Genomic DNA, 25,201 nt, shown 5'->3' on the forward strand with positions numbered 1-25,201 from the left:
CTGACTTGAATCATTATTGGATTATAATTAACTTAAATTCTGTAAAAGCAAAATAAATCAAGTTTATGTTACTGATTCTCTTTTTAATTTGGCTGATGAGTTGCCAGTTCAGTTCAGTCACTACACACTTTGTTTTTACAAAACATGTTCGCTACTGAGGGTTAACTACAGTTGAAAAAAAAAAACTTTCTCACTGGCTAGTCTTATTAGACTCGTCTTTCATCAGAGACCAAGCATGGTAAGATAAGCTTCCAAATAGACCGAGTATAAAAACATTTTTTCCATCAATTAAGGTCTACAATAATTAAATATATGTAAATTAATAAAGAAAACGATTTTCATTTATAAATTACTAGCGGGCCCGGCGCGCTTTGCTGCGCATTTCAATAATTTTTTGCAAAAGTTGCCCGCGGCTTCGCACGCAATTTCCCGTTGAAAACAGTACACTATATTCACTTATTCTTTTTCTATCACATTCTAAACATTGCTGAGATAATTGATAGTCGTTCCATCGTGAGCCTCTTGGGCGTATTATGAAGGTATGTACCATATTCCTGCCTCTATCTAGCTGTTACCCACGGCTTCGCACGCAAATCTTAAGAACCGAAGTCCTTATATTACTTAGTAAATTTTTTTTTTTACTATAATAAATTTTAGATTAAATTAGTTATATCTCCGATGCCACGATTGAGCTTGCTTTGTTGTCTCGATCGAGAGAATATGTACACACGGAGTTTTGAGAACCATACTTCTGTCAAAAAAAACAACTAAGGTTGATTTTATAACATTCTTTATATTTGTAGCCAACGTAAGATAGTAATTATGATATCTGCATTACTCTTCTGATCAAGCATGAGCATGGTTTATCTATATATATAAAAATGAATGTTTGTATGTTTGTCCTTTATGGAATCGTGAACTATTGGACCGATCATGATGTAAATTTGTACGTATATGTATTTTTCCACGGAGAAGGTTTATAAGCTATGCCCATCCCTTTCCCGATTCAGGATTCCGCCCCACTGGTTACAGAAATACCCATAAGAAATGCATTGCAGCAAACATATGTTAACGTCTTTTCAAATTTTTAATCAGCTGTTCTTTGTAAACATATATTACACTTATAGTTTTAAAGCATAGAGTAAGCTTAAGAGAAACGACAAATTTTGTTTAAACTGTTTTTGCAATCACTGTTAAACATAGACTTTACTATCCAGATAATACAATTCAAATTTGACGTAAAAATTCACCTTTAACTGCAATATTTATTTAATATAAACCATGTTCATGCTTGATCAGAAGAGTAATGCAGATATCATAATTACTATCTTACGTTGGCTACAAATATAAAGAATGTTATAAAATCAACCTTAGTTGTTTTTTTTGACAGAAGTATGGTTCTCAAAACTCCGTGTGTACATATTCTCTCGATCGAGACAACAAAGCAAGCTCAATCGTGGCATCATCGGAGATATAACTAATTTAATCTAAAATTTATTATAGTAAAAAAAAAAATTTACTAAGTAATATAAGGACTTCGGTTCTTAAGATTTGCGTGCGAAGCCGTGGGTAACAGCTAGATAGAGGCAGGAATATGGTACATACCTTCATAATACGCCCAAGAGGCTCACGATGGAACGACTATCAATTATCTCAGCAATGTTTAGAATGTGATAGAAAAAGAATAAGTGAATATAGTGTACTGTTTTCAACGGGAAATTGCGTGCGAAGCCACGGGCAACTTTTGCAAAAAATTATTGAAATGCGCAGCAAAGCGCGCCGGGCCCGCTAGTATTAAATAAATATTGCAGTTAAAGGTGAATTTTTACGTCAAATTTGAATTGTATTATCTGGGTAGTAAAGTCTATGTTTAACAGTGATTGCAAAAACAGTTTAAACAAAATTTGTCGTTTCTCTTAAGCTTACTCTATGCTTTAAAACTATAAGTGTAATATATGTTTACAAAGAACAGCTGATTAAAAATTTGAAAAGACGTTAACATATGTTTGCTGCAATGCATTTCTTATGGGTATTTCTGTAACCAGTGGGGCGGAATCCTGAATCGGGAAAGGGATGGGCATAGCTTATAAACCTTCTCCGTGGAAAAATACATATACGTACAAATTTTCATCATGATCGGTCCAATAGTTCACGATTCCATAAAGGACAAACATACAAACATTCATTTTTATATATATAGATAATTTAATACATGCCATAGGCGATGCCAGTCTGTAGTGTACCTTGAAATGTATTTTAACGTGTTACTTTTCTCATAGACTGATGTAAACTGTAGTTGACGTAGAAAACATATTTTGTATTGTGGTACTTTTTATTATCAATTCAATAAAATTGGACAATATATTAAAAAATTCAACCATGATTTAAATAGACAACACATCCTGTGGACTGTTGAGTACTGTTTATTGGAAATTTAAGTAGGATAATAAGGATTACCAAAATAGCAGTAAAAATTATCTCACTCAGGGACGTGGGCAACATAATTTTTAATCATTCCTATACAACTGATAAACAAATTTGAGTCGTTAACTATTTTTTATGTGAACACAATATGTTTTATTGTCTCTTGAAATCATTAGGTTTATTATTATCAACACTGATCTGTTGTTACCCCAAGCATCAACTATAGTTGACGTCAGTCTATGGAGAGTGTTTGGCATGTCCTGATATATATACATGTTCCCAGTGGACGTGATAACATTAACACGTTCGCTGTGGGCCACTGTCCGGACAGTCCCGTGACCCTCGCCAAAACTGCGAGGCACTGTCTGGACAGTGCCGATACGTACAATGCATTGCTTATTCGTTTCGCTTGTCACGTGCTGCGATCTTGTGGGAATTGTCGGAAACTTTTCAAGCTTGTTCTAGATGAAATATACTTACTTTCTGATACGTCAGTTCGTCCTGGAAATGCGGGACTACTGTCCCGACAATGCCAGCGAAACAGCTAAAATTTCACATGTTTATTGCTATTATGAACCAGTAGGAAAACAATAAAACACGTGTTCCTAATTTCTTTTCCCTTGTGTTATTGTTTTCGTGAGCAGACGTATTAGCAGCTAGGCTTTTTTACAAATTAGATAGGTTATTACTACTAAATTAAAAGTAAGGAAATCTTTTACAGGTATTGCGATCTATATGTGTGGTGTCAATATTTTGATTGTACACAGTATACACATATTTTGCTTTTTTGTATACAGTATGTATTGTCTCCTTTGTAAATTCATTCAAATGATACTTTTATTTGTTTTACTGTGAGGACAGCACGCGGCGGCGATCTGCACCGCGGGCTCTGTGGGTGTTTTACGCTATGTGTGGGACTACTGTCCGGACAGTAGCGTTGTCTAGCAACGGAACCTGATGCATATCAAAGTTGATTGAAGTATTCTTGCTACTTTGGACATCACACAACACATTTGGTAAGTTATAGTTAAATGTTATATAGCCCGTCATATGTTAACATAAATGATGCCATGCCAAAAATGCGGGCCACTGTCCGGACAGTCCCGATGATTACGAATGCACAAGAACGTAATATAATCGAATATCATTATTTTATAGCGCATCAAACCAAAATAACACCAATTCAACGAAAATCGCAAGTTCGAATTTTGCCGCATATCGGGTACATCATTGGCCGCTCTTGCCGCAGAGAACGTGTTAAATGGCTAGAACACATAATATCCGCTTCGGTCATGTCATTGTGAATGTGTTAATCATGGAAATCAATTAATTTAATTAAAAATGCAAATTTGTTCAGTTTTATAATAAATATTTAATCTGCACATAAAATATGTAAAGATAGTTTACTTCGGTCTTTGACACAAATTAACTTACACACCTAAATAAAATCTTACAGTGCAAATTACAAGACAAATTTACTAATCTGTAAATTTCCTAAAAAAAAAAAAAAAAACACACATAAACAACAATAACGATTTTAGTTCTTTGGCAGTTCTTGAGTTCACTTCCACGCCTGTTTCAGAGCTTTTCTTGCTGCTAACCTCTTAGTCATGAAGGCAGAGACTGTCAGGCCCACCAGCACAGCAGTTATCAAGATATAGTCGAAGTCTTCTTTCAACATGTCAAATGTTTTTGAAGGAGCTACACGGGTGTAAAATAAATCTGAAAAAGACAAATCATCTAAATATCTAAATGACCATAAAAATAATCAATGACTGTAATATTGTCAAGTCCATTCAATAGTTTAACACATTCAATTTTACAAACATAAAAGTCACTCTGGCCGAAAAATCAATTAACTGACTAAATATATAGAATATCATAAAGATGTATTAACAATAAATGTAAACAGTTTAAATCAGAATATCTAAAACTGTAATAGTCATCATAATATTTAATGATTTTTAAATTTAAAATGTTACTAAGTACAAGTAGAAACTTGTTTGAATTACCTCAAATCATTTTACAAGAATTCAAATTAAGTAATATCCAGAATATAATTTCTTAGCATTCACAAATAGTTGCAGGAGTTGAAAATTTCCTGACAATTATTATGGTTTTATCGAGAAGTGTGATTTAACAGTGGAGTAACTAAGGAAGGGGGTGAGGGGATTGAGTCCCAAAGCCTAAAATAGACTTTAAAATGTTTAAATCTATCAGCAAACCAACTTTTTTTTAAATACAGCATTTAAAAATGATTTTCATTCAATAAATTTATATTGAAATAAATCTATATTTATTCCGTAGCCCTCATCGGTTGGTGTGATCTTCAATCAGATTCGTCTTCCCCAAAGGCGAGTCCTAGTCGCCAACATATACCACTTAGTCTAAATATGTTGAAATTAAAATGTGAGTGACTAATGAAATGTTCAAATCAAAAAGTAAGAATCAGACAAAATTACAAAGTCATTCTATGTTTGGATATTCATAGTGTGTGTTTTATAGAGAGAAATTATTTTATAGTTTTAATTTTCCATGAATAAATGTTACATCAACAGAATCAAATCTTGTTATTCAAAAATATAGATGAGAAGATTTTTTTTCCCATAGGACAAGAATCTGAGGAAATCCTTCACTACACTTAGTTCTAGAAAGGACCTTTGCCTTTTGTGCTTGCTTCTGAGTGACAGAATAGTCAGGATGGGTAAGTTGAGGTCAGAGCCACTTTATGTCATGATCCTATGAGAAGGGATAGTGAAATGAAATGAAATATAAGTTTATTTCCACACTCTTCATATTGGTACAGAGATTACAAATATGTTTGCAAATAATGAATTAGTTAACAAAGAAATTAAAAACATTGTAATTTCTAAATATATATTTTATTGGAAATTAGCCTACATGGGCAATCAGCCTGTGCGTAGGCTAGAGACGCTAATGGCAAATTGAAAGAGCTTCAATAACAATTTACATTAAATAATCCGACAAAAAAAAATATGAAGTAATTATCAACTTGAAATGAAGATGAATGACAGGTGGTGTCTTGAGGGGGGGAAGGGGTGAGAGAAAGGACCAAGGTCAAGCCCGCCCGTATTCAGACAGGCCTCGGCTCCCTCAAGGCCAATCTGCAGAAGGAATAAATTAACGTTTTTCTTACAAATTGAAATTGAAGTTGATTCGAATAATTTGAAGTGTTTTTGCAAATGTTTCTGAACAATACATGGGAAATATAAAAGGAATTTGTTATTGAAAATGATTTAACTAACGTTGTAACAGGTATACCGACATTAATTGCGTGTCTGATATTATATGAATGTGATGTTTCTGGGAAAATTATGTTGTAATATTTATAAATATGAACTAAAAGATGCTTTATGTACAATTGTTGCAAGGAAAGGAAGGAAGATTCATGAAAAAGAGTGTCAGTAGGATAACACTTATTTTTCCTTAATCCTGCTTTTAAGATACATTTTTGCGTTATGTAAAGGGTCTCCAAAACTGATTTTAGTGCGCCACCCCAAGCAATGTTTCCAAATGTAAGAAGAGATTGGACATAAGCGCAATACGTTATTTTAATTTCCTTTCCATTTAAAACATTAACCCTTTTAGTGCTATAGCGTCTACGTCGTAGACACAGCGTATTTATATATATTTTGGTTCAGTTTATGCAAGTTACTGGCTGCAAACGATGACAGTTCATCCAAAAGCCATAGAGTAACGATATTTGTATATTTAATTGCCGACGACAAGCTGTTTATACGTCATTGACGTGAAATAAAAAGGTCAGTTCGGATGTTTTTAAGTTGCGAGCGAACTGATGCTGTGCTTTCTTATTTTATCCATTAAATTGTGTTATAATTGTGAAATACTACTTCATTAGTATTCGAAATCATTGCATTACTTCATTTTTTCATTTGTGTTTTCTGTGTGTATTATATTTTACTAAGTTACAAACTAATAAGAACATTGCAGGTTATGATGAGTTACTTCACCATTTTATAGTTTTATTACTGAATAAAACAATTATTTAGGTAATAAAAGTGTTAACTGTGCTTGAATTTCTTCTTTTTATAAATAATAATAAAGTTAGTAAAGCATTTATGCTAATAATAATAGTAAGTGTATTACTTTTCTCTTGAGCGTTTCAAACATTAGGCCTATATGTAGGGCAAAATTTGGCGCGGACAACATATTATATTTTTAATCCACACTTCGTATTTGTTGTCTAAAAATGAAATAAAATATATGGAATTTGTTTAGTTTTAGTTGCTCTTTCCGATGGTAGCCTTAGAAAAATAATATAAAATTGTTTTACATACTAAAATTTTATGCCAAACTTAAAAAAATTATTAAAAAATTTACATTATAAAGAAATTTTTTTTATAACAATCCAAATATGAACAAATGTATTTTTTTGTTTTTATTTCTGTTTATTGGTTATTTATCTTCAATACAAAAAAAAAGTAATAAGATATGACTCAAATAAGGAAATAGTAAGGAATTTACTAAAACTCTGCATTTATGCACTAAAATGCTTAGCACTCTTGGGTGTGGCAATGCGCCAGACCCCCTTAGCACTAAAAGGGTTAATCTTCTGAAAGTGAAAATAAATTTTCTTAATTTTGCTAGAATATAGCCTATATGATCAGACCATTTAAGGCGATGATAAAAAATTACACCTAGATATTTGTAACTTTTAACACATTCTATACTTTTACATCCACATGTTAATCCACAATTTGCAGAATTGTCACATTGATGAATTCTCAAACCATTTAAATTGTAATCTGAACTATTGCTCAAAGAAATAGGACTTTATATCTCTGTCACGTCACCGTGGCAGAAGGGAGGCCCGCTCTGTTCTTCCTCTTCCAATCAAAGCAAGTAGGAGACAGCACTTGCTCATGTTTAGGCTAGCAAAACATGAGAAAATTAATCCTACCAGATGTTAGTGGCATGGTTTTTCAGTACCCAGTTTAGATTAAACTGGAAGGTATAAACCAGCCAGAAGAGAACCTTTATGTGTTGACTTACCAAGCCCGTAGACTGTGACAAGACAGGTGGACTCAAGGCCACTGGGAGAGGTGTGAATTCCAGACACTCGTAGCAGAGTCTGATTGTAGTTGATGATGGCCTCAGGCAAAGTGGGCAGCTCAGGTACGTAGGGAATGACAGCCTCCTCACGCAGATCTGGAGTGGCGGCAAGGGGACGTCGAGGATCCAGTAAAACCCAAGGTAACTCAAGAACTCCTCCATTGTCCAAGGCAACTACACACAATACTAAAGTTAATGACAGACAAGAAGTATAGTTCAGGCATGTAGGAAATGACAGACTCATAACAAATATCTGGAGTAGCAGAGAGAGGATGCCGAGGATCCAGTAACACCCACAGTAACTTAACCATATTAATCATATTACAAAAATAAATCTTTCATCGCTCATAAAGAACTTTAAGTAAAGATAAGAATTATGTTGCATTTCACACAAAATATTTGGAAGAAAAACTACTTCTCAAACCAAAGATTGTATTATTGGGCTGGTTTACACTAAAGAAATTGACACAATTTTGTTACCTAGTATATGTTTGCTGGTAATTCCCTTCTCTGTTATTGTTTCTTTCATCATCTCCACTGAAGCTGGTAGAATATAGGATTGTCTCTCTACCATTGGTTGAATAGGATTCCACACTGATGAGAATGCTATAATCAAACAATAGCTCAGAATACATTTTTAAAATGCAGTAAACAATAAGTAGAGTAACACAATGAATACAGCTAAAATTAGAAAGGTCTGTTGAATCATAACAAAAAATAAAGTCCTTTTGGATCAGTCAAGAGTAGGTAAATTTTGTGAAAGCTGAAACATTATTAAAATCAATATTTATTAATTACTTGAACCATAAAAAATAGCCCCCTAAAGGGAGGGAATCCTTGTATTGTTGATTGCATGAGATTTACTCTACTATTTATTCTACATGTACTCAATATTTGGAAACTATTCAAGATACAAACATTTTTTGTAAAAAAGTTTAGTATTGTTAAAGGTAATTTTTATTTTGTTTACACTAAACAATTCACCATAGCTGGCCAGTGCAGTATTTTTTCTCAAGGTCTGTACTGCCTAAACCAGAGGTCGCAGATAAAATCCGACAGCAGAATCCTCCTTCAATTTAAAATTTTATACAAGAAAGGTCCAGTCACTTTCTCTATGTTCGTAAAAAATCAAATTAAAGAGACTTTTAAAAAGTTAGATTGGTGACCTTATTGAAATGAAATGGTGTACCAAGCTGGTCAATGAATTTAGCCAAGATATTTATCGTACTATCACTAGTATAAACAAATTCAACATTTTCCAATATATAATTTTTATTCTGTGCAAGGCCTTTCTGAATCAAAGATTCCATCATCAGGCACATCACATGAAGTGCCTGATGATGGAATCTTTGATTCAGAAAGGCCTTGCACAGAATAAAAATTATATATTGGAAAATGTTGAATTTGTTTATACTAGTGATAGTACGATAAACCCTTTTTTCCAATGCTCCAAGATTCTACATTCTACAAGATATTTATAATATAAATTTTTGTACTGAGTTTTACCTAGTGTAGACTTTTTTGGACAGTTCTCATTTCGACAAGTGTTGTACATCGTGTAGCAAAAGAACTGTGACATAGCACTGAAGATCCTTTGGTAACACTTTTTTGACATCATGTTACAGTTAATTGTAAAATTTAGTTTTTACTCTGTTAAATTATGTACAGGTCTGTGGCTGAAGAGACAGTTTATAATATTTATTTTTGTGTTGTGTTTAATATAAAATGTTCTCTGTTAAATTTTTATAATATTAATTGTTTTTAAGTGTATTTGTTTGTTTCATCCTGTGAACAAATTTCTTAAACAAGACATTTTACCTGTATACATAAATTTGGTTAAAATGGACTTGATAGTGACTGACACATAATATATATTAATTTTAATCCACTATAACCACTTCTGGAGTCGATAAGACTGTTCTAAATTTATTTGCCTACTCTACACAATTTCACATTAGTTTTACGAATAATATGAGGAGATTAAACAATCACACAAACATGTACAAAATTAATATATCACCTTGATGCAGACCTACTGATAATTCGATTTTACTTTTATTCTGATCCAGACTAGCCTATATATATATTTCCACTTGTAGGCTACTTTATTATGTATGTATGTGTTTCCATAGGATGCAGATTGCTGATAGATTGCATAGGTATTCTTTTACAGCTTGAACTTCTAAAAGACAAGACATCATGCCAGTCATTAGTTATTTATTTGACTAATGTCTGCTAATAACGTTTGATTGTGGCTGCAAACATGGTATAAGTTTACACATGAGTGATATAGAACTGAAAACTTTTTAACTAATAATAATGTTTGAGTGAGTAATAAAATACATTTGAGCTTTCAAATTAAAAAATAAATGTTGGTTTAAGACTACCAGTAAGGTTTTGGTACTCAGTGTTTGTGTTAAAGATGGAAAAAACAGAGAGAAACAATGTATAGGTACACATTTGAGACAGATCTACCTGTTGTGTTACTCTGTGTCTTCCCCTCGTACAGGTCCAGAGTTGTGATCTCTGTGCGACGGCTCTTGTCACTGAAATAACTGTAGATGACCCAGTTCTCAGAGTGGACTAAATGGATAGGTTCCAGACTGCGCTTGTGAACCGCCGAGAACACAACTGACCCACTCACCACGTCAATCAGGTACACACTCAGCACATCTACACATAATCACATTTTTAAGAATCATTAATTATTTTGGAAAAGTTGCAGTGTCTCAAACTTAATACAACTTTTGCCACTTAAAAAAAATGTATACATAAATAAACCCTCTTCTCTTTAGCCATCACATCTCTTGCCTTTTCCGACAGACCAGATGATAAAGTGATAACCCTTTCAATACCAGTGGAACGTAAAAAATGTGTTTATAGTTAAATTTAAATATAAATTTACATATACAGTGTCCACAAAGTCATGTCACACTTAGATTGTTTCTAGCTGCTCTATTATTGATCGCAGGTCTATGAAAAAGATGTACATTAAAATAGCTGCTTATAAAGTTTTGTTTTTATTGGTTGAGTTACCCATTGTTGTCACCTAGTTATGTATGGCTAACGTTTTTACAAAAACAGTTATCATGGTAATTTTGCAAAGTCCTGTGTATTTGGTGACTACCATAGTTTATTTGTGTGATTTCAATGCAACGTGAGTATCATCGAGTGTTTCATGAAAAAAAGACTCAGCATTTATTGATGACAAAATGTTTAAGGAAACAGGCAGCTCATTGGACAAAACACGGACTGGTAATCTAAAAACTAGAGGTAAAACCATAGAGAACATTTAAAACAGTTTTAAAATAAGTCCAAACAGTCTGTACAGAAACGTGGTCGTAAACTAAATGTTCCTAAGTCTACAGTTTAGAGTTTAGAAAAAGTTTTTAATTTAATGGTTATAACTCAACTATTGTATGCCTGATGACAAATTAAAGAGGTATTACTTTGCTGTTGAATGGACTGGGTCAAAATGTTATAATCTGCATTGTTTTTAGTGATAAGGTTATCTTTCACTTTTCTGGAAATGTGCATCATCATAACGTTTGTATATTGAACACTTAAAGAAACAAATCAGAACTACGATTGAATGAGTGACCCCAGAAGTCCTATTCAAAGTATGGGAGATCCAAGTTCGCTAGGACATCTGTGAGGCGATTCATGGTGCTCATGTCAAGCTCAGATACACTGATATAAAACTGTTCAAAATACTCATTAATACTATGTTAATCTCATTCTTGTGCTGTATATATTTAAAAAAATAAAGTTATTTAAACGTGTGACATGAATTCGTGTGGACACACTGTATACAAGAGGGGGTACTCAAAAGAAACCGGAATTATTTTTTAAAAGCTATATATTTTAAAATTTTTTTATGAAAGAACCTTATCTCCTTCATAATACTCTTCATTACAACTACTACATTTGTCCCACTGGTGTTTCTACTGTTCAAAATGTTGTTTATACTTATCTTTAGAAATGGCTCACAACTCCTCCCTCGTTTATTCTTGACTCCTTCGACTCTGTCAAATGGGTGTACTTTCACGCCCCTTTTCATACATGGAAATAAGAAAGGTTGCATGGTGCCAGGTCAAGCAAGTAAGGTGCGTGAGGCAGCGAAACCATGCCATTTTTAGCTAAAACCTGTCTAACAGAGATGGCATTGTGTTGTCGTAGTGGAAGAACCAGTCTCCTGTCTGCCACAAATCAAGTCTTGCATAAACCTTTAACACTGATGGAGCTCCAACCATGCCATTTTTAGCTAAAAACTGTCTAACAGAGATGGCATTGTGTTGTCGTAGTGGAAGAACCAGTCTCCTGTCTGCCACAAATCAAGTCTTATTTGACAAACACTGTTGCACAATATTCTTAAAACTTCCAAATAAAAGGTTAGATTGACACTCTGACCTGGGGGAAACAAACTCGTTTTGATGTTTGATTTGACTTGAATGAGCTTTGTCATCAATCGACATGTCGCTACTTTTAAACTGAGCAAACCACTCGTATACTGTACTTGAGTTTTACCCATAGTGTCATCTTGGTACGCGGTTTTCAACATTAAAACAGTTTCAGCAGCATTTTTACATAGTAAATAACAAAATTTGCACGTTGTTCACTTAAACTTGCCATCATGAAAAACAAAACAACACTAGTAAAAACAATCACTGCAGATGAGCGGAACATGCCAGATTGACAATACAGGCGGGACTGAACTGGATATGAGTTGCGCTATACACACCTAGCGGCAGATATGCGTACTACACAAGCTCCGCCCACATCAATGCTATTCCGGTTTCTTTTGGGTATCCCTCTTGTGTATCATACTGATAATGAACAAGTTTACATTGTGTTTTTCTTTACATATGCTGAAAATGTTTAGTTAGATTTAGCATGACTGAAAAACAAGGATGAGGAAACACAAAAGCAATATAACTGTGTATACAGGGCAGCCAAAAACAAAATGGTTCACAAAGTAAAAAGTCAAGTTACATAGAGAACATAAAAATGACTTGTATACAAATAGCATAAAAACAGATTTATGCCGTTAAAGTGTTCAGCTTCTTCAAGGTCTACTTGTAAGGAACATACTGTGAAAACCATGCACTGGAGCCACAATTGTGCAGCAGAAGAAAAATAATAATTATTTATTGTGCATTTGTCTTTGTGTTTGTTGTGTATTTTCAAATATTTGATAACTAATTTATAATCTTTAATAAACAATGTTTGCTCGGTAACAAAGTTCACTTTATTTATTTCCTATTGTAATTTAATAAACTAAAATGTGTAAAATACATGACAAATAATACTTATAAATTTTAAAAATGTATTATACTACAAAAATAAATAAAATACTTTTATTAATTCTTAAAAGAAAAATAAGTATAAACTTATTTAAAACATATACAATATGCTTAATAAGTGTAGAATGACATTTAAAAGTATAAAAACAAAGGTAAAAAACAAAAACACAATGTTAGATGGCAGCTATACAGAGAACCTTCTACGTATGTCCATAAGAAGGGACCTCTCACAGTTTAATCCCTGTAACAATTAATTAATTTTTTAACTAATAACTCATGAGATACACAATACTCTAATAAGGTCCATACAAATTCCTATTATTTTTCTTTTTTATCAATAGAATCAATAACTGATTCACAAAACTCAACTCCAGAATTAGTCACAGATCTTCCTTTTCTGAAGCTGTATTCCTCCTTATGTAGCAAATTATTTTCTTCAGAAATGTTGACAGTTGCGGATGCATTACTCTCTCAAAAATTTGGGAAAAGACAGATAACAAAGATATAGATAGGTCTGTAATTTGATCACTCTTTTAAGTCACTGCTTTTGTAACAAGGTTTAATTTTTTTAATTTTTACTTGTTCAGAAAAAATAATAAATTAAAGAAAAATTAATGACATGTATCAGAGGCATTAATATGCATGATCAAACTTGTTTAGTTATTGGCATCGGTACTTTGTCCCACTCTGTTGAATATTTATTATAAAATGACAATTTAATTGAGTTTTTTAGTCCAGCAGTGAAATATGATCTGTATTACAAACAAAATTGGAGTTTAAGTATATAAAATTTTCAACCATTGTTATATAATAATGAGTAAAGATGTGACATACGTTTTACATATTAGAACATTTCCCTCAATGTAATGGTAAAGTTTTGATTTAATTTTTCCACTTTTTTCCAACTTCTTTATTATATAATATTCCTAGTGGTTATACTGGCATTCTGGGATTTTCTTAATAAACCACGATTGTAAGTGCATTCTGTTTGTATTATTTATATATTTAACTCCTTTTCTTTGTTCAAAACTGATTTCATAGTTTGATCTTTAGTGTTTATTACAACTTTACTTAGGCTTAAAACATGATTATCCTACATTATTGATGGCCTTTTTTTACAACACCCTTAGTTGTAGTTGTAGTTAACCCAATTTGTATTTGGTTTGAAAGGATAATAAGATTTTGGACATTTGCCATCGTTATATGTTACATCATGTATGTTATACACAGTTGTAACTTTTTATTCCTAATAAAGGTGGTAAATTTTGGTATATGTTTGACAAATTAAATAGTGCAGAAAAACACAAAACGAACAATTAATGTGACAACAGGAACGAAATTTGAGGCAGTACAACAATTACTCGAATTGCTACTAACCATCCAGTAAAAAATAAAACTTAATTTTCACAGGCACAGGCAACAACACATTTAAAGTATAACAGACGCTGTATATAGGACTTGTAATTTGTACCCACTTTTGTACAAGGGGTCAGGTGCCTGTGTGAGCACTGCCACCAGGTTGGGGTTGTTGTACTTGTACAGTACGCTGCGGTCACCCAGCACTCGGCCCTGTGAGTGTACCTTCTCCAGCGGGCTCTTGGCTACGATAGCGGTAATCTTCTGGGACAATTTCACCTCCCATAGGGGAACTGCAATCAGCTCCTAAATCAACAATCAAACTTCAATATGGAAGGAAGTTTAGTTTTAACGTAAAGAAATAGAATTTCTATAGCAAAAGGATCACTTTAGAGATATTTTACCATAGACATTATGGTTTCACTGTGCACTATGATAATTCAACATTACAGATGATGTTTATCTGATAACTGATCACTGCAACTGGATGAAAGCTACAGAGATTAGGTCATTCCAAATGTAATCACAAATCTAGATTCCAATCCAACCCATAATCATTTTTTTTTAGTATTTTAGCATTTACTATTCTCTGGTATAATAACATTATTTTCTCAATATAGTATGAACCTCTACATTTAATTCCCTTTATCACGGTTCAATATTTAAATTTATTTATTAGTATTATTCAAACCAGATTAATATTTAATTATTTGTCTCGATGTACTCTTTTTATCAATTTAAATATTACAATCAGAATTGAATTTAAATAAACTGGAGTCATGACTTAGCTTCTTAGAAGTTTTTTTATGTAAATTGCACAAATTTGCATACTAAAGTGACTCCTGTTCATGCATATTTTGTATAATTTTGAAATAACTGCCAAAAGTAGTCCAACGATGAGATTATTTAAAAGTAAAAGATTTCTCCTTATTGTAAAAAATTCAAGGAATTACGAACCTAATTTTGAGTTTTAGCCTGTAATACTTAGGATTATCATTTCACACAAAAACATTTCAGTGTGTTTTCGTAATCCAGAAAACGCTTGAATAAATACCCACCAAATGGTCACCTTACTTGCAAAAACCTAAGCCTAACTTGGGTTGTAGCTTCTGTCAAAATTATGAGTCATTCATTGAGTTTTGAATGTTACCATAAACACCAAGAAATTCGATTTCAGAGAAATATACTTCAATGATGTTGTTGTTCACTTGGAAAAAGAAGCTGGGAAACTTCTCAATGCCATAGTTCTAAAAGCACCTTTCCACAGCTTATTGTAACAGGATATCGTTTTTGTTCATAGTTTTATTACAGTATATATCTTCTGTGTTATACTTAAAATGTAATTGACATTTTGACTTGTATAATTGAGCCATGTAATCAAAAAGAGATTATTATTATATCCACTACAGAGGAATAACAGGAACTATATATATCAGTCCTGCCTCCTTGGAAGAATGGGAGGGGGGAGGGGACTAGCTCTATTCCAGCCTCTTCCAATCAAAGCGGACAGGGAAGACTGGGGTGACACAAAACACCCTCATGTTTAGGCTTGCATAAACCTATAACACTGATGGAGCTCCAACCACTCCAATATCCACAGTAAACTAAACATATTGACCACCCTTTTAACACAATATATTGAAATTTTCAATTAGCTGTGTGCTACTCCTGGACATCCATTGGGTTGCCCAGATGTTCTGTTACTTAAACAACATAAGTAATGTATCTTCGAAAAAATTAATTTATCTGCAAACTTTCAGCTTAATCAGACAATAAATAGCCCACTAATGGAACAATGAATCTTAGGTTTAGACATTTTTTAGATGGTAAGCTGAAAGTGAAATCAATTTAGATCCACCAGAAGATATTTTGTAAGGAGGCTGAAATGTAAGACTTTTAATAACATCTCTTTTGCGTCTTAAATTACATAACTGTTAATTATTTTTCAAATCATTATTTACGGGTTACCAGGATAAAACTCAAAACATATTGGTTAATTATTCTGACAAAAAGTATAGGGCCAAGTAAAATGGGTCTGAAATTCACTAAATAAATTACCCACATATTTAGTAAATAGTCTGTGGATCATGTACAACTGAAAGATTTCCAATAGTGGTCTTTGTTCCCATATTTCAGAACAAATTCATTATAAAGGCTTTCATTAGCACTGTTTATATTGTTTCTTTAGTGCCAACATCTCAATCTACTAGATGCAGACTTGTAAGAAGCAATGCCTCTACAAATAAGGGTTCAGTAACATAATTTTGTTAGCTGACAAGAACCAAAGACCACTTGTGTTACAATGTGAAAAGACATTGAGGCAGAATCAATACCTTGAATGTGCTGTAAAGGAGGCTAATTCCACAGACACAAAAATGGTTTCCAAAATGGGGAGTTTATTTTTATATGTGTTGGTATTCCATGCCATAAAGCTAAGACGGTAACAAGATTTCTCAGTGAGTCAGACATCAGTGTGCTTCCTTGGCCAGGTAACGGCCCTGACATGAATCAAATTTAAAATTTGTGGTCAATTGTCAAGAAATGAATGCTAAAGGAAAAGTAACCACATGTCAAGGGTTGATTCAACTTTTAATTAAAGTGTGGCACCACGATGAGGAAATCAAAGAGAACTGTTAAACATTGGTCCACAGCATGCCAAAAAGACATAAAATATTGATGAAGAACAAGAGTATGAACACAAAATATTAGTTATATAATTTGATGTTTACAGACATTGAAAAGTGAATGGAATAAAATATTTTTCTCTGAAAACTGGTTCTAGTCTAATAATTTGGCTACCCTCTGTACTAAGAATCAAGTATTTAAATCACATTTGAACAAGTGTTGCTGACATACAAACCCCAAGCGATCACATCAACTTTAATTTGTGAAAAATATAGAGGATCACAACAATGGGAGACGAGATTGTGGTATGTTGAGAACCGCTCAGAAGGATAACTAAGCGTCCTTTGTATCTTGTACTCTGATAACGCATTTCAAATTTATTAATTTGTCAGTGTTGCCAAATTTATGAGACAACAAGGTTGTCACATCTCGCTATTGATTTGAAACAAAATTAAGTAGCCCAACACAATTTAATGTACATATTCACACTAAAATTGTTGCAAAAACTTAAATTTTAATTATTCTAAATTTATTTTTGTAGTGATGTTTATAATTCTGTTAGACTGAAAGATATCAGATTTTTAAAATTCCATTCAGTGCTTTCAATCCACAATAAATTATGACATTTTTGCAGATCACTATTGTAAAATTGTTTGAAGTTAATGCTATTCTAACAGACAACGAACGCCTTGGAGGTAACAATTTTCCACCCGAAAATAAAACTAGATTATGTCATAGAGTAAAAATAGGATTGTATTTCAGTTTTGCCCATAATAAGATCAGTCTGAGCAGAGTAAGCAAGATTTGTAATATGTTGTGCAACACTGAGAGAAAATAAATTTCTAAACATTTCTGATATTTCAGTAAAACAAAAATAGAGAACACTACCTGGGCTGAGCTGTACGACAGAGAGTAGCCTGTGAGCTGACCAGTCTGCGTGTCGGCAGTGTAGAGGTACGTAGATGAGGCTGCTTGTATAGCTGCCTTCCTGCAAGACTCGGGGAAGATGTGCAACTTGCCCGCAGTATCCAGCAGTAACAGACCCTTGAGGAAAGTGTCATCAGCATTAGGCAAGAGAATCGCTTGTGCCAGCTTGAAGCCCAACCTCAGACAATCACCATCTGGAAACCATTAACAAGAAGTTTTAGTAATAAATTTAATTGATTCACATTTAATAAAATGAACCTATTTATATTGAGTTGGTTTTGTTATGGTGGCAATCCACAGTACACAATTATGCTAATTATGTTAGACAATATGTTTTACCTGGTGACTTTCCGTTCATTGGATTGAATCTGTACATTACAGTCTCTTTCGTGTCCTAAAATCAGACACATACATTAGACAACTTGTATAGCTAATGGTATTATGGAAGTTCTACATGAAATAGACAGTCATGTTATTTGTTTTGTAAAAGTTACAGATGGAACAATTCTTTGAAAAATGTATAATTTCTAACAATAACTTTTTGATATTTTGGATGCATTGAACTACAAAACTTATGGTTAAACGCTAAATACATTTTTAATAACAATTTCGATATAACAAAAGCACACAAAAATACTTATAAGGAGAATAGGTTTTCGGACATCTGCTATTGTTATGTGTTATAAGGATAGAACTACGTATCGAGGATTACAATCTATCCTCTCACCTAGTGTGGTGCAGATAGCATATTATGTGTTCTGTATTATGCAGTCCATGGTTTGTGATTTTGTAGCTCAGGAAATATCTACCGTAGTCAATTTGTAAATATTTTATTTTGTAGTGTACATTGTGTAAAATCCCTGTAAATTAAACTTCAGATCTAATATTCATAACTATAATACCAGAATTTGAAATATCTAGTAATTGAATTTAAATGTCTAAGTAAAAACCATGAATAGTCAAATAGCAGTTTCATTAAAAGTTTTCAATAAATTAATACACTTGGTTGATAAATACCCTGACACTTTTCAGAAACTTCAATGGTTAAACCACTTTACAGCCATCAATAGTTTTATGCAGTTGGTCAAGTTGCTGTTTGAGGATTGTTTAGCTAATTTTTTAGGATTGTTAGCTAATAGTTTACGATTGTTAAGACTAATTTGATTAGTCTTAACTCTTATTGGTCGCTTTTTTCTTATTATTTATAATTAGTCTTTACGTATTGTTATTTAATCTATAAACATTTTAATAGTTGTTAAATTTCAGTTCAATTTTCTTTTACATCGATGCCATTGTTTTAAATGCCATTTTATTCTAATAATTTATTTTAACTAATTCATAGAGTTGTTTTAAAAATCACTTTTTACACTTCAACATATATCAAATTATAAAAAAAGTATGATTTAAAAATTTAATAATCTATCTGTAATTTGTAGTTATAAGTATATCTGGATTTTGTGTTGTGCTGCAATGCTGGTGTTATTATTTATAAAAGTCTTATAACAATAAATGTAATTATTATATTCTCCACATAGCTATAAATCTTAGGTGTATGCTTACATTTTTTGACATACATTTTCTGTTAAAAATTATTTTAACTTTGGCAGGCTCATCACAATATATTGATTTGTGCTTGCATATATAATAATATATAATACCTACATATATAATAGATTCCAATGATCAAAACATAGTTCTATCTTGTAACACATAATGATATCAAATGACTAAAACCTTGTTCAAATCAACCATTATCAATAACACATTTTAAATTAAACAGTTTTATTGCCATCAGTTACCATGTACTGTAGGTGCTGTGAATTGCACTTATAACTAGTGATGTGTCGCAATTCACGTACCTGCTTCTTTTTCACACAATTTTTAAATCATAGTTATCTTTAACTGCTACTGAACGAAAGTAGCAGGTAATAAATCGTGGTCGCATAAGCTGGACTTATAAAACAGTGTTACAACCCAGTTGAAGCTACAGATAGTTGCAATTTTGGGACTAACCTGTTCTGAATTGTCACAAACAAAATGCAAGAATGCCATATAAAGGAAAATGCCATAGAGGTACTATAGGTTTTACAAGCCACTTATCGTTAAATATGGAAAAAAGTCGACCTTTGGAGATTTTTTATTTACTTTCAATATAAAAGCACCACAACCACCCTCGTAACATATTCCTCTTGAGAGAGATAGACTGAAGAAAAATAAGCTGTTTAAGACAGTTTTTGTAAAAATTGAAAAATATAAATTAACTAGCTGTTTCCCGCGGCTTCGCACGCTTCTCTTAACCTGTTGAGTCCCGGGTTATGGCAGCACAGGGGCATCTGCTGGCCCGGGTTTTTTCTGGCACTTGGTTACTACTTTGCATTATAGTTATTTTTTGCATCTGCATAATCATATACTCATAAGTTTTATTTTTTATGTTTATTTATTTCATATTATTGATATTTCTAAATTCTTATATTCTAAAAAGCTTAGAAACGACTTCATGAAAATAGAGATTAGTCTGCTCAACAATGTGTGATACTAATTCCATTGGAAACAACGACAAGAAAAAATCTAGGTTTGTAGATTCCTTACTTATTCCAGAATCAGCATTTATTCCAGATTTTGAGCTGTCAAATGGAAATATGTGCGGAATAAAGTTGGTATCATTCACCCAGGGATAGGTAATTGGAGGTAGCTTTCTACGTTTGGGGTTAGGCCTACATTCAGTTCCTTCATTACCAGTAAAGTCATTTCTGGGATTATAATTTTGAACTACCTCGTTTATTACCAAGTCAACACTATCCAAAGTAGGCTTATTTGGACGATTATTAGAATAAACAGTATCACCTGATGGTCCTGGTACTGGTTCATCGAGATAACCTAAATCGTGGTTGAAGTCTGCATCACGAACTAGTTCACTAAAAATAAAATCACCACTTCTTACACGACTGAAAATATCCACATCACTTTCGTCGTCACTATCAGATAGTTCACTAAACTCACTGCCCAATAATTCATTAATATCTTGATCAAACAACTCATGCTTACGCGAAGCCATAATTATTGTGTACAAACAACAGCAACCGGCTGAAACGCCTCGACGTTTAGAGTAAAAACAGGCTGCCAAGTATCGTAGCGCGAAACAAAATATACCTCACGAGAAAGCCAGTGTTCTCCCGAGTAACCTGGTATATTGAACGTCATTTAATTTAGCGAATTGAGTTGAAGAAAACGCAAAAATAAAACGCTCTGCGCGCGCGGCCGCAACAGTACGGCAACGGGCCACGACTGCACACTTGCCTCAGTCGCAACTGTGCGGCTACGGGATCCAACAGGTTAAGCTTTACCCGTGTATTTCTTTGCCTTCAAATAGTGTTTGGCTATTATTAATATACATAACTGTTGTAATTGCAGTTTATAATGTGCAGGCGCTTTGATAACTTTTATATCTTGCAGTACAGCCTGGTGGTGAGTTACATCAATGGGCATTGCATATAAACCTTCTACATGGAAAAATACATATAAATTTTCATAGTGATCGGTCCAATAGTTTCTGAGTCTATAAAGGACAAACACACAAACATTCATTTATATATATATCTATATATATAGATTACTAACAACATAAAGTAAAATTTACAAGATTCAAGATGTCTTTATTAGTCATTAAGCAACATAATAAGTTACAATACACTTCGTCAAACTATTGGGCAGTAATACTTAAAAAATAACAATTTTAGATTTAGAGACTTATTTTAAAATTAACAACAACATTGCAAAAGACATAAGAACTTACAAAACTAATAACTGGTATAAATAGAGAGTGGTCGTATGAAATTATTTAAGAAATAATAAGAGAATTGTAGGGTAAAAAATAAAAAAACACAAATTGAACAAGAAACACAAAGAACGTATACAATTAAAACCCAATGAAAAATGTAACAATATTACAGACTGTACATAGTCATGTAGCATACAGTGGCTATAATACATTACTAACCTTGTGCCTGTATAGAACTGTAGTTTGAGCAGGATTTGGGAAATGTGTGGTGGTGCGTTGTATGAAGAATGGTACATGTGCTTTCCCGATGTTGTTGAATGGTATCACATCCTTCAGAGTACTCTGCCATATTATTTCATGACTTAAGTTGTCAATGCCATAAATCTGAAAACCACAAGGAAAAAAATATATACATAAGTACTGTACTATGTAAACACAGTTTTGTTTATAAAAGTTACAATTGATCAATTCCTTGAAAATTTGCATCAAGTACCAAATTTATAATTAATCACTAAATCAATTACATAGACATAGACATACTTTATTTGCACAAGACGTTTACAATATGTACATACACATAGAAAACAGGTGCATCGTCAAACCTTATGAAAAATTAATAAGGTCAATTAGTATCAATTTACAATTACAGAGAAAATAAAATACTTATCCTAAAAACCAAGATACAAATCACTTTCAAAATATTCTTGTAATGAATAAAATGCTGTGTTCAATAGTTCATTTTTCAATTTTTTCTTTGAACTCTTTTTGGTTCATTTCCTTATATGCCGCAGGTTAACCAATGTACAGCTTCAACCCCACATATATAGGACTTTTTTGAAAAAGAGCTAAGCGATGGGATGGATATCTTAAAACGAGGCCATTTCTTGTATTATAATTATGCTGAAACCTGAGATGGTCTGGCAAAGCATTTTTTTCAAAGTGAATATAAGTTAAAATTTCATGGATGTACAATCCTATTACTGTTAAAATTTTTAAATTTACAAAATGAGTTCTACATGAACTACGTGGGTTGGAGTTTGTAACTATGCGAATTAATTATTCTTTTTTGGATATTTAAAACATACTTGATATTTGAGGATGGGCCCATAGAACTATACCGTATCTCAGGATTGACTCTACGTATGCATGATAAATAATTTTTATGGTATCAAGGGGGACACAGTCTCTCATATGCAAAAATACAAAAGATATTGACCTAATCTTTTTTACAACATTTTCTAAATGTACTTTCCAACTAAGGTTTTCGTCAAAAAATACTCCCAGAAATTTATGAGAAAGGTACTAAATTTGGAACATTTAAAGTTTCAGCGGTTTTCCTTAATGAGAATTTTATAATTTGGGTTTTATCAATGTTTAGTTTTAAACCATTAGCACTAAACCAAGAATCCATAGCATTAGATACATCTGAAATTGAATCAGGGAGCTCAGTATTTAATCTGTTTTTTACTAATGCTGTTGTATCGTCGGCAAAACAAGATTAAGTCTCTATCTATGGCTTTTGGTAGGTCATTAACATAAATTAAAAATAAAAGGGGACCCAAAATAGAACCTTGAGGGACACCTGTAGATATATCCTTCCAATTAGAAAAAAAATTTTGAATTGTTATCCAATATAACAGTTCTTTGTTTTCAATTTGTGAGATAAGATTTCAACAGACTAAAGCAATTTTCTTTTATTTTCCTAATCCTATAATAATTCCTTAATAATTCCTAATCAAGATATAATTATAACATAAGCACAAACAAATATTATTTAGAAGGAGAATAGGATTTCTGACATTTGACATAAATTGCGTGTTACAAGGAGAGAACAATCTCTTCCTATACTTCTTATAAAGCAGAGATAATTTAAAACCAATAATGTTGTAAAATAAAAATGAGAAATATGCATTAAATTCTAAATTTATTGGAGACATTCAGTAATAATTAAAAAATCATGGTAAACCCTGCATTAGTCATGATCAATTTGAAATATTGTTTATCATAAACCATCCTTAAATTATCCTTAAAAACACATAGTAAAGATTGTTAATTATTTTTAAGTTTATTAAAAACAATTTTTAAATCCCCCACAAATTGTATGTACTTTTTTTAAACCAAAATGGCATTTACTACTAGATTTCTTAAAAAGGATTATTTTTTGAATCAGAAGAATGTTTACGTCAAATACCTTAAACAATAGATATCTTAGCTAGTTTAAAGTTATTCACTTTAATGTGACAACAGTGATGGCCTTTATATGTTTTTCATTTGCAACAAATTTCTTATGATTGAATTCAATTCAAAGAAACATTTTTTAAATCTCCTAGTTTTGTAGTAGTAATACACAAAATATTAATCTAATGTAGCAGTTTTTGTGATTAAAAAACTGTTGATAACTTGAAAATTACACAACTTTTACTAAGATCATGTTTTATTATTTGGACTAATCATTAGCTGACTTATCATCCCTTTAAATAGTATTATTGATTTTTAGGAAACCCTGTATACCATGATACATTTATTCTATACCGTACATATGATATCATAATAAATGTAAAAGAATGTTCAAGGAATCAAATCATTCTGCCACAGAAAGAAAATTTGACTGCTGGTTTCAGAGTTGATAATTAATTATAATAAAGTAATATAACTACTCAAAACATTTTTAGCCATAATAAAATAATTAAAATTCTGATTCCATTGATAACATAATGCAAAAGGAATTTTTTAAATACCTTGCCAACAGAGGTAAAAGCCACGATAATTTTATGGAGTCCAAAGTCATCTCTGACCAGGTCAGCTAGCTCATTGACATTTATTAGAAGGCTCTCGGAGACCAAAAAACAGTCATGAGCAGAGTCTGCAGTTGCAGTAACTGGCTGGTCACACCGTCGCACCAACATGGTCAAACTGCCTCCTGCAACGCCAAGTTCATTGTACCACTGAGGTTCACCAGGTTGGCTTGCTCATTGACATTATTAGTAGGCTCTCCGAGACCAAAAACAGTCATGAGCAGAGTCTGCAGTTGCAGTAACTGGCTGGTCACCCGTCGCACCAACATGGTCAAACTGCCTCCTGCAACGCAAAGTTCATTGTACCACTGAGGTTCACCAGGTTGGCTCGCTCATTGACATTATTAGTAGGCTCTCCGAGACCAAAAACAGTCATGAGCAGGGTCTGCAGTTGCAGTAACTGGCTGGTCACCTGTCGCACCATCATGGTCAAACTGCCTCCTGCAACGCAAAGTTCATTGTACCACTGAGGTTCATTTGTATTTTCTTAAATTTTTTAGTTTGAATTATAAACAAGAGAAAAAAAACATCAGCACAACATTGATTACACCACTGAATCTCCCATTTTATACTGTGAAAAGTCATAAACTTTCAAATCTATGACATAATTCTAGTAAATCGAAATATTTGTTATGTATAGAGGAAATGTTGGATATTATTGGCAAAAATAATTTATTCACACTGGGTCAGCTTGTGTGGATAATCAAGGATTTACCACTGCATTGTGGTGTTCGTCATTTTAGAGTAACAAATTATAAAAAAAAAAATTAGTGGTGCGAATTCGCAAAATTCTACTAAATAATAAATTATATATTTGAATTATTACATATTTATAACATAAAAAATCTAAAGAAATCAGATGCTGGCAAATTGAAAGTCCTAAATTTAAAGTCTAAATT

General features: G+C 32.5%; 1 protein-coding gene across 1 annotated transcript; it reads right to left on the reverse strand.

Moving 5' to 3' along the window:
- Positions 1-3,772: 3,772 nt before the first annotated feature.
- Positions 3,773-24,427, reverse strand: LOC124373063 (ER membrane protein complex subunit 1; the record flags this gene model as incomplete). The annotated part of the gene is given in 9 exon segments (XM_046831464.1): positions 3,773-4,146; positions 7,459-7,692; positions 7,999-8,124; positions 9,994-10,191; positions 14,297-14,483; positions 17,691-17,923; positions 18,069-18,123; positions 21,727-21,891; positions 24,246-24,427. Coding segments are annotated over 9 exon segments (1,541 nt in total), but the record flags the coding sequence as incomplete, so codon positions are not given.
- Positions 24,428-25,201: the final 774 nt, after the last annotated feature.

This window comes from Homalodisca vitripennis, unplaced genomic scaffold (assembly GCF_021130785.1).
Source record: "Homalodisca vitripennis isolate AUS2020 unplaced genomic scaffold, UT_GWSS_2.1 ScUCBcl_4742;HRSCAF=11105, whole genome shotgun sequence".
Lineage (NCBI taxonomy): Eukaryota > Metazoa > Arthropoda > Insecta > Hemiptera > Cicadellidae > Homalodisca > Homalodisca vitripennis.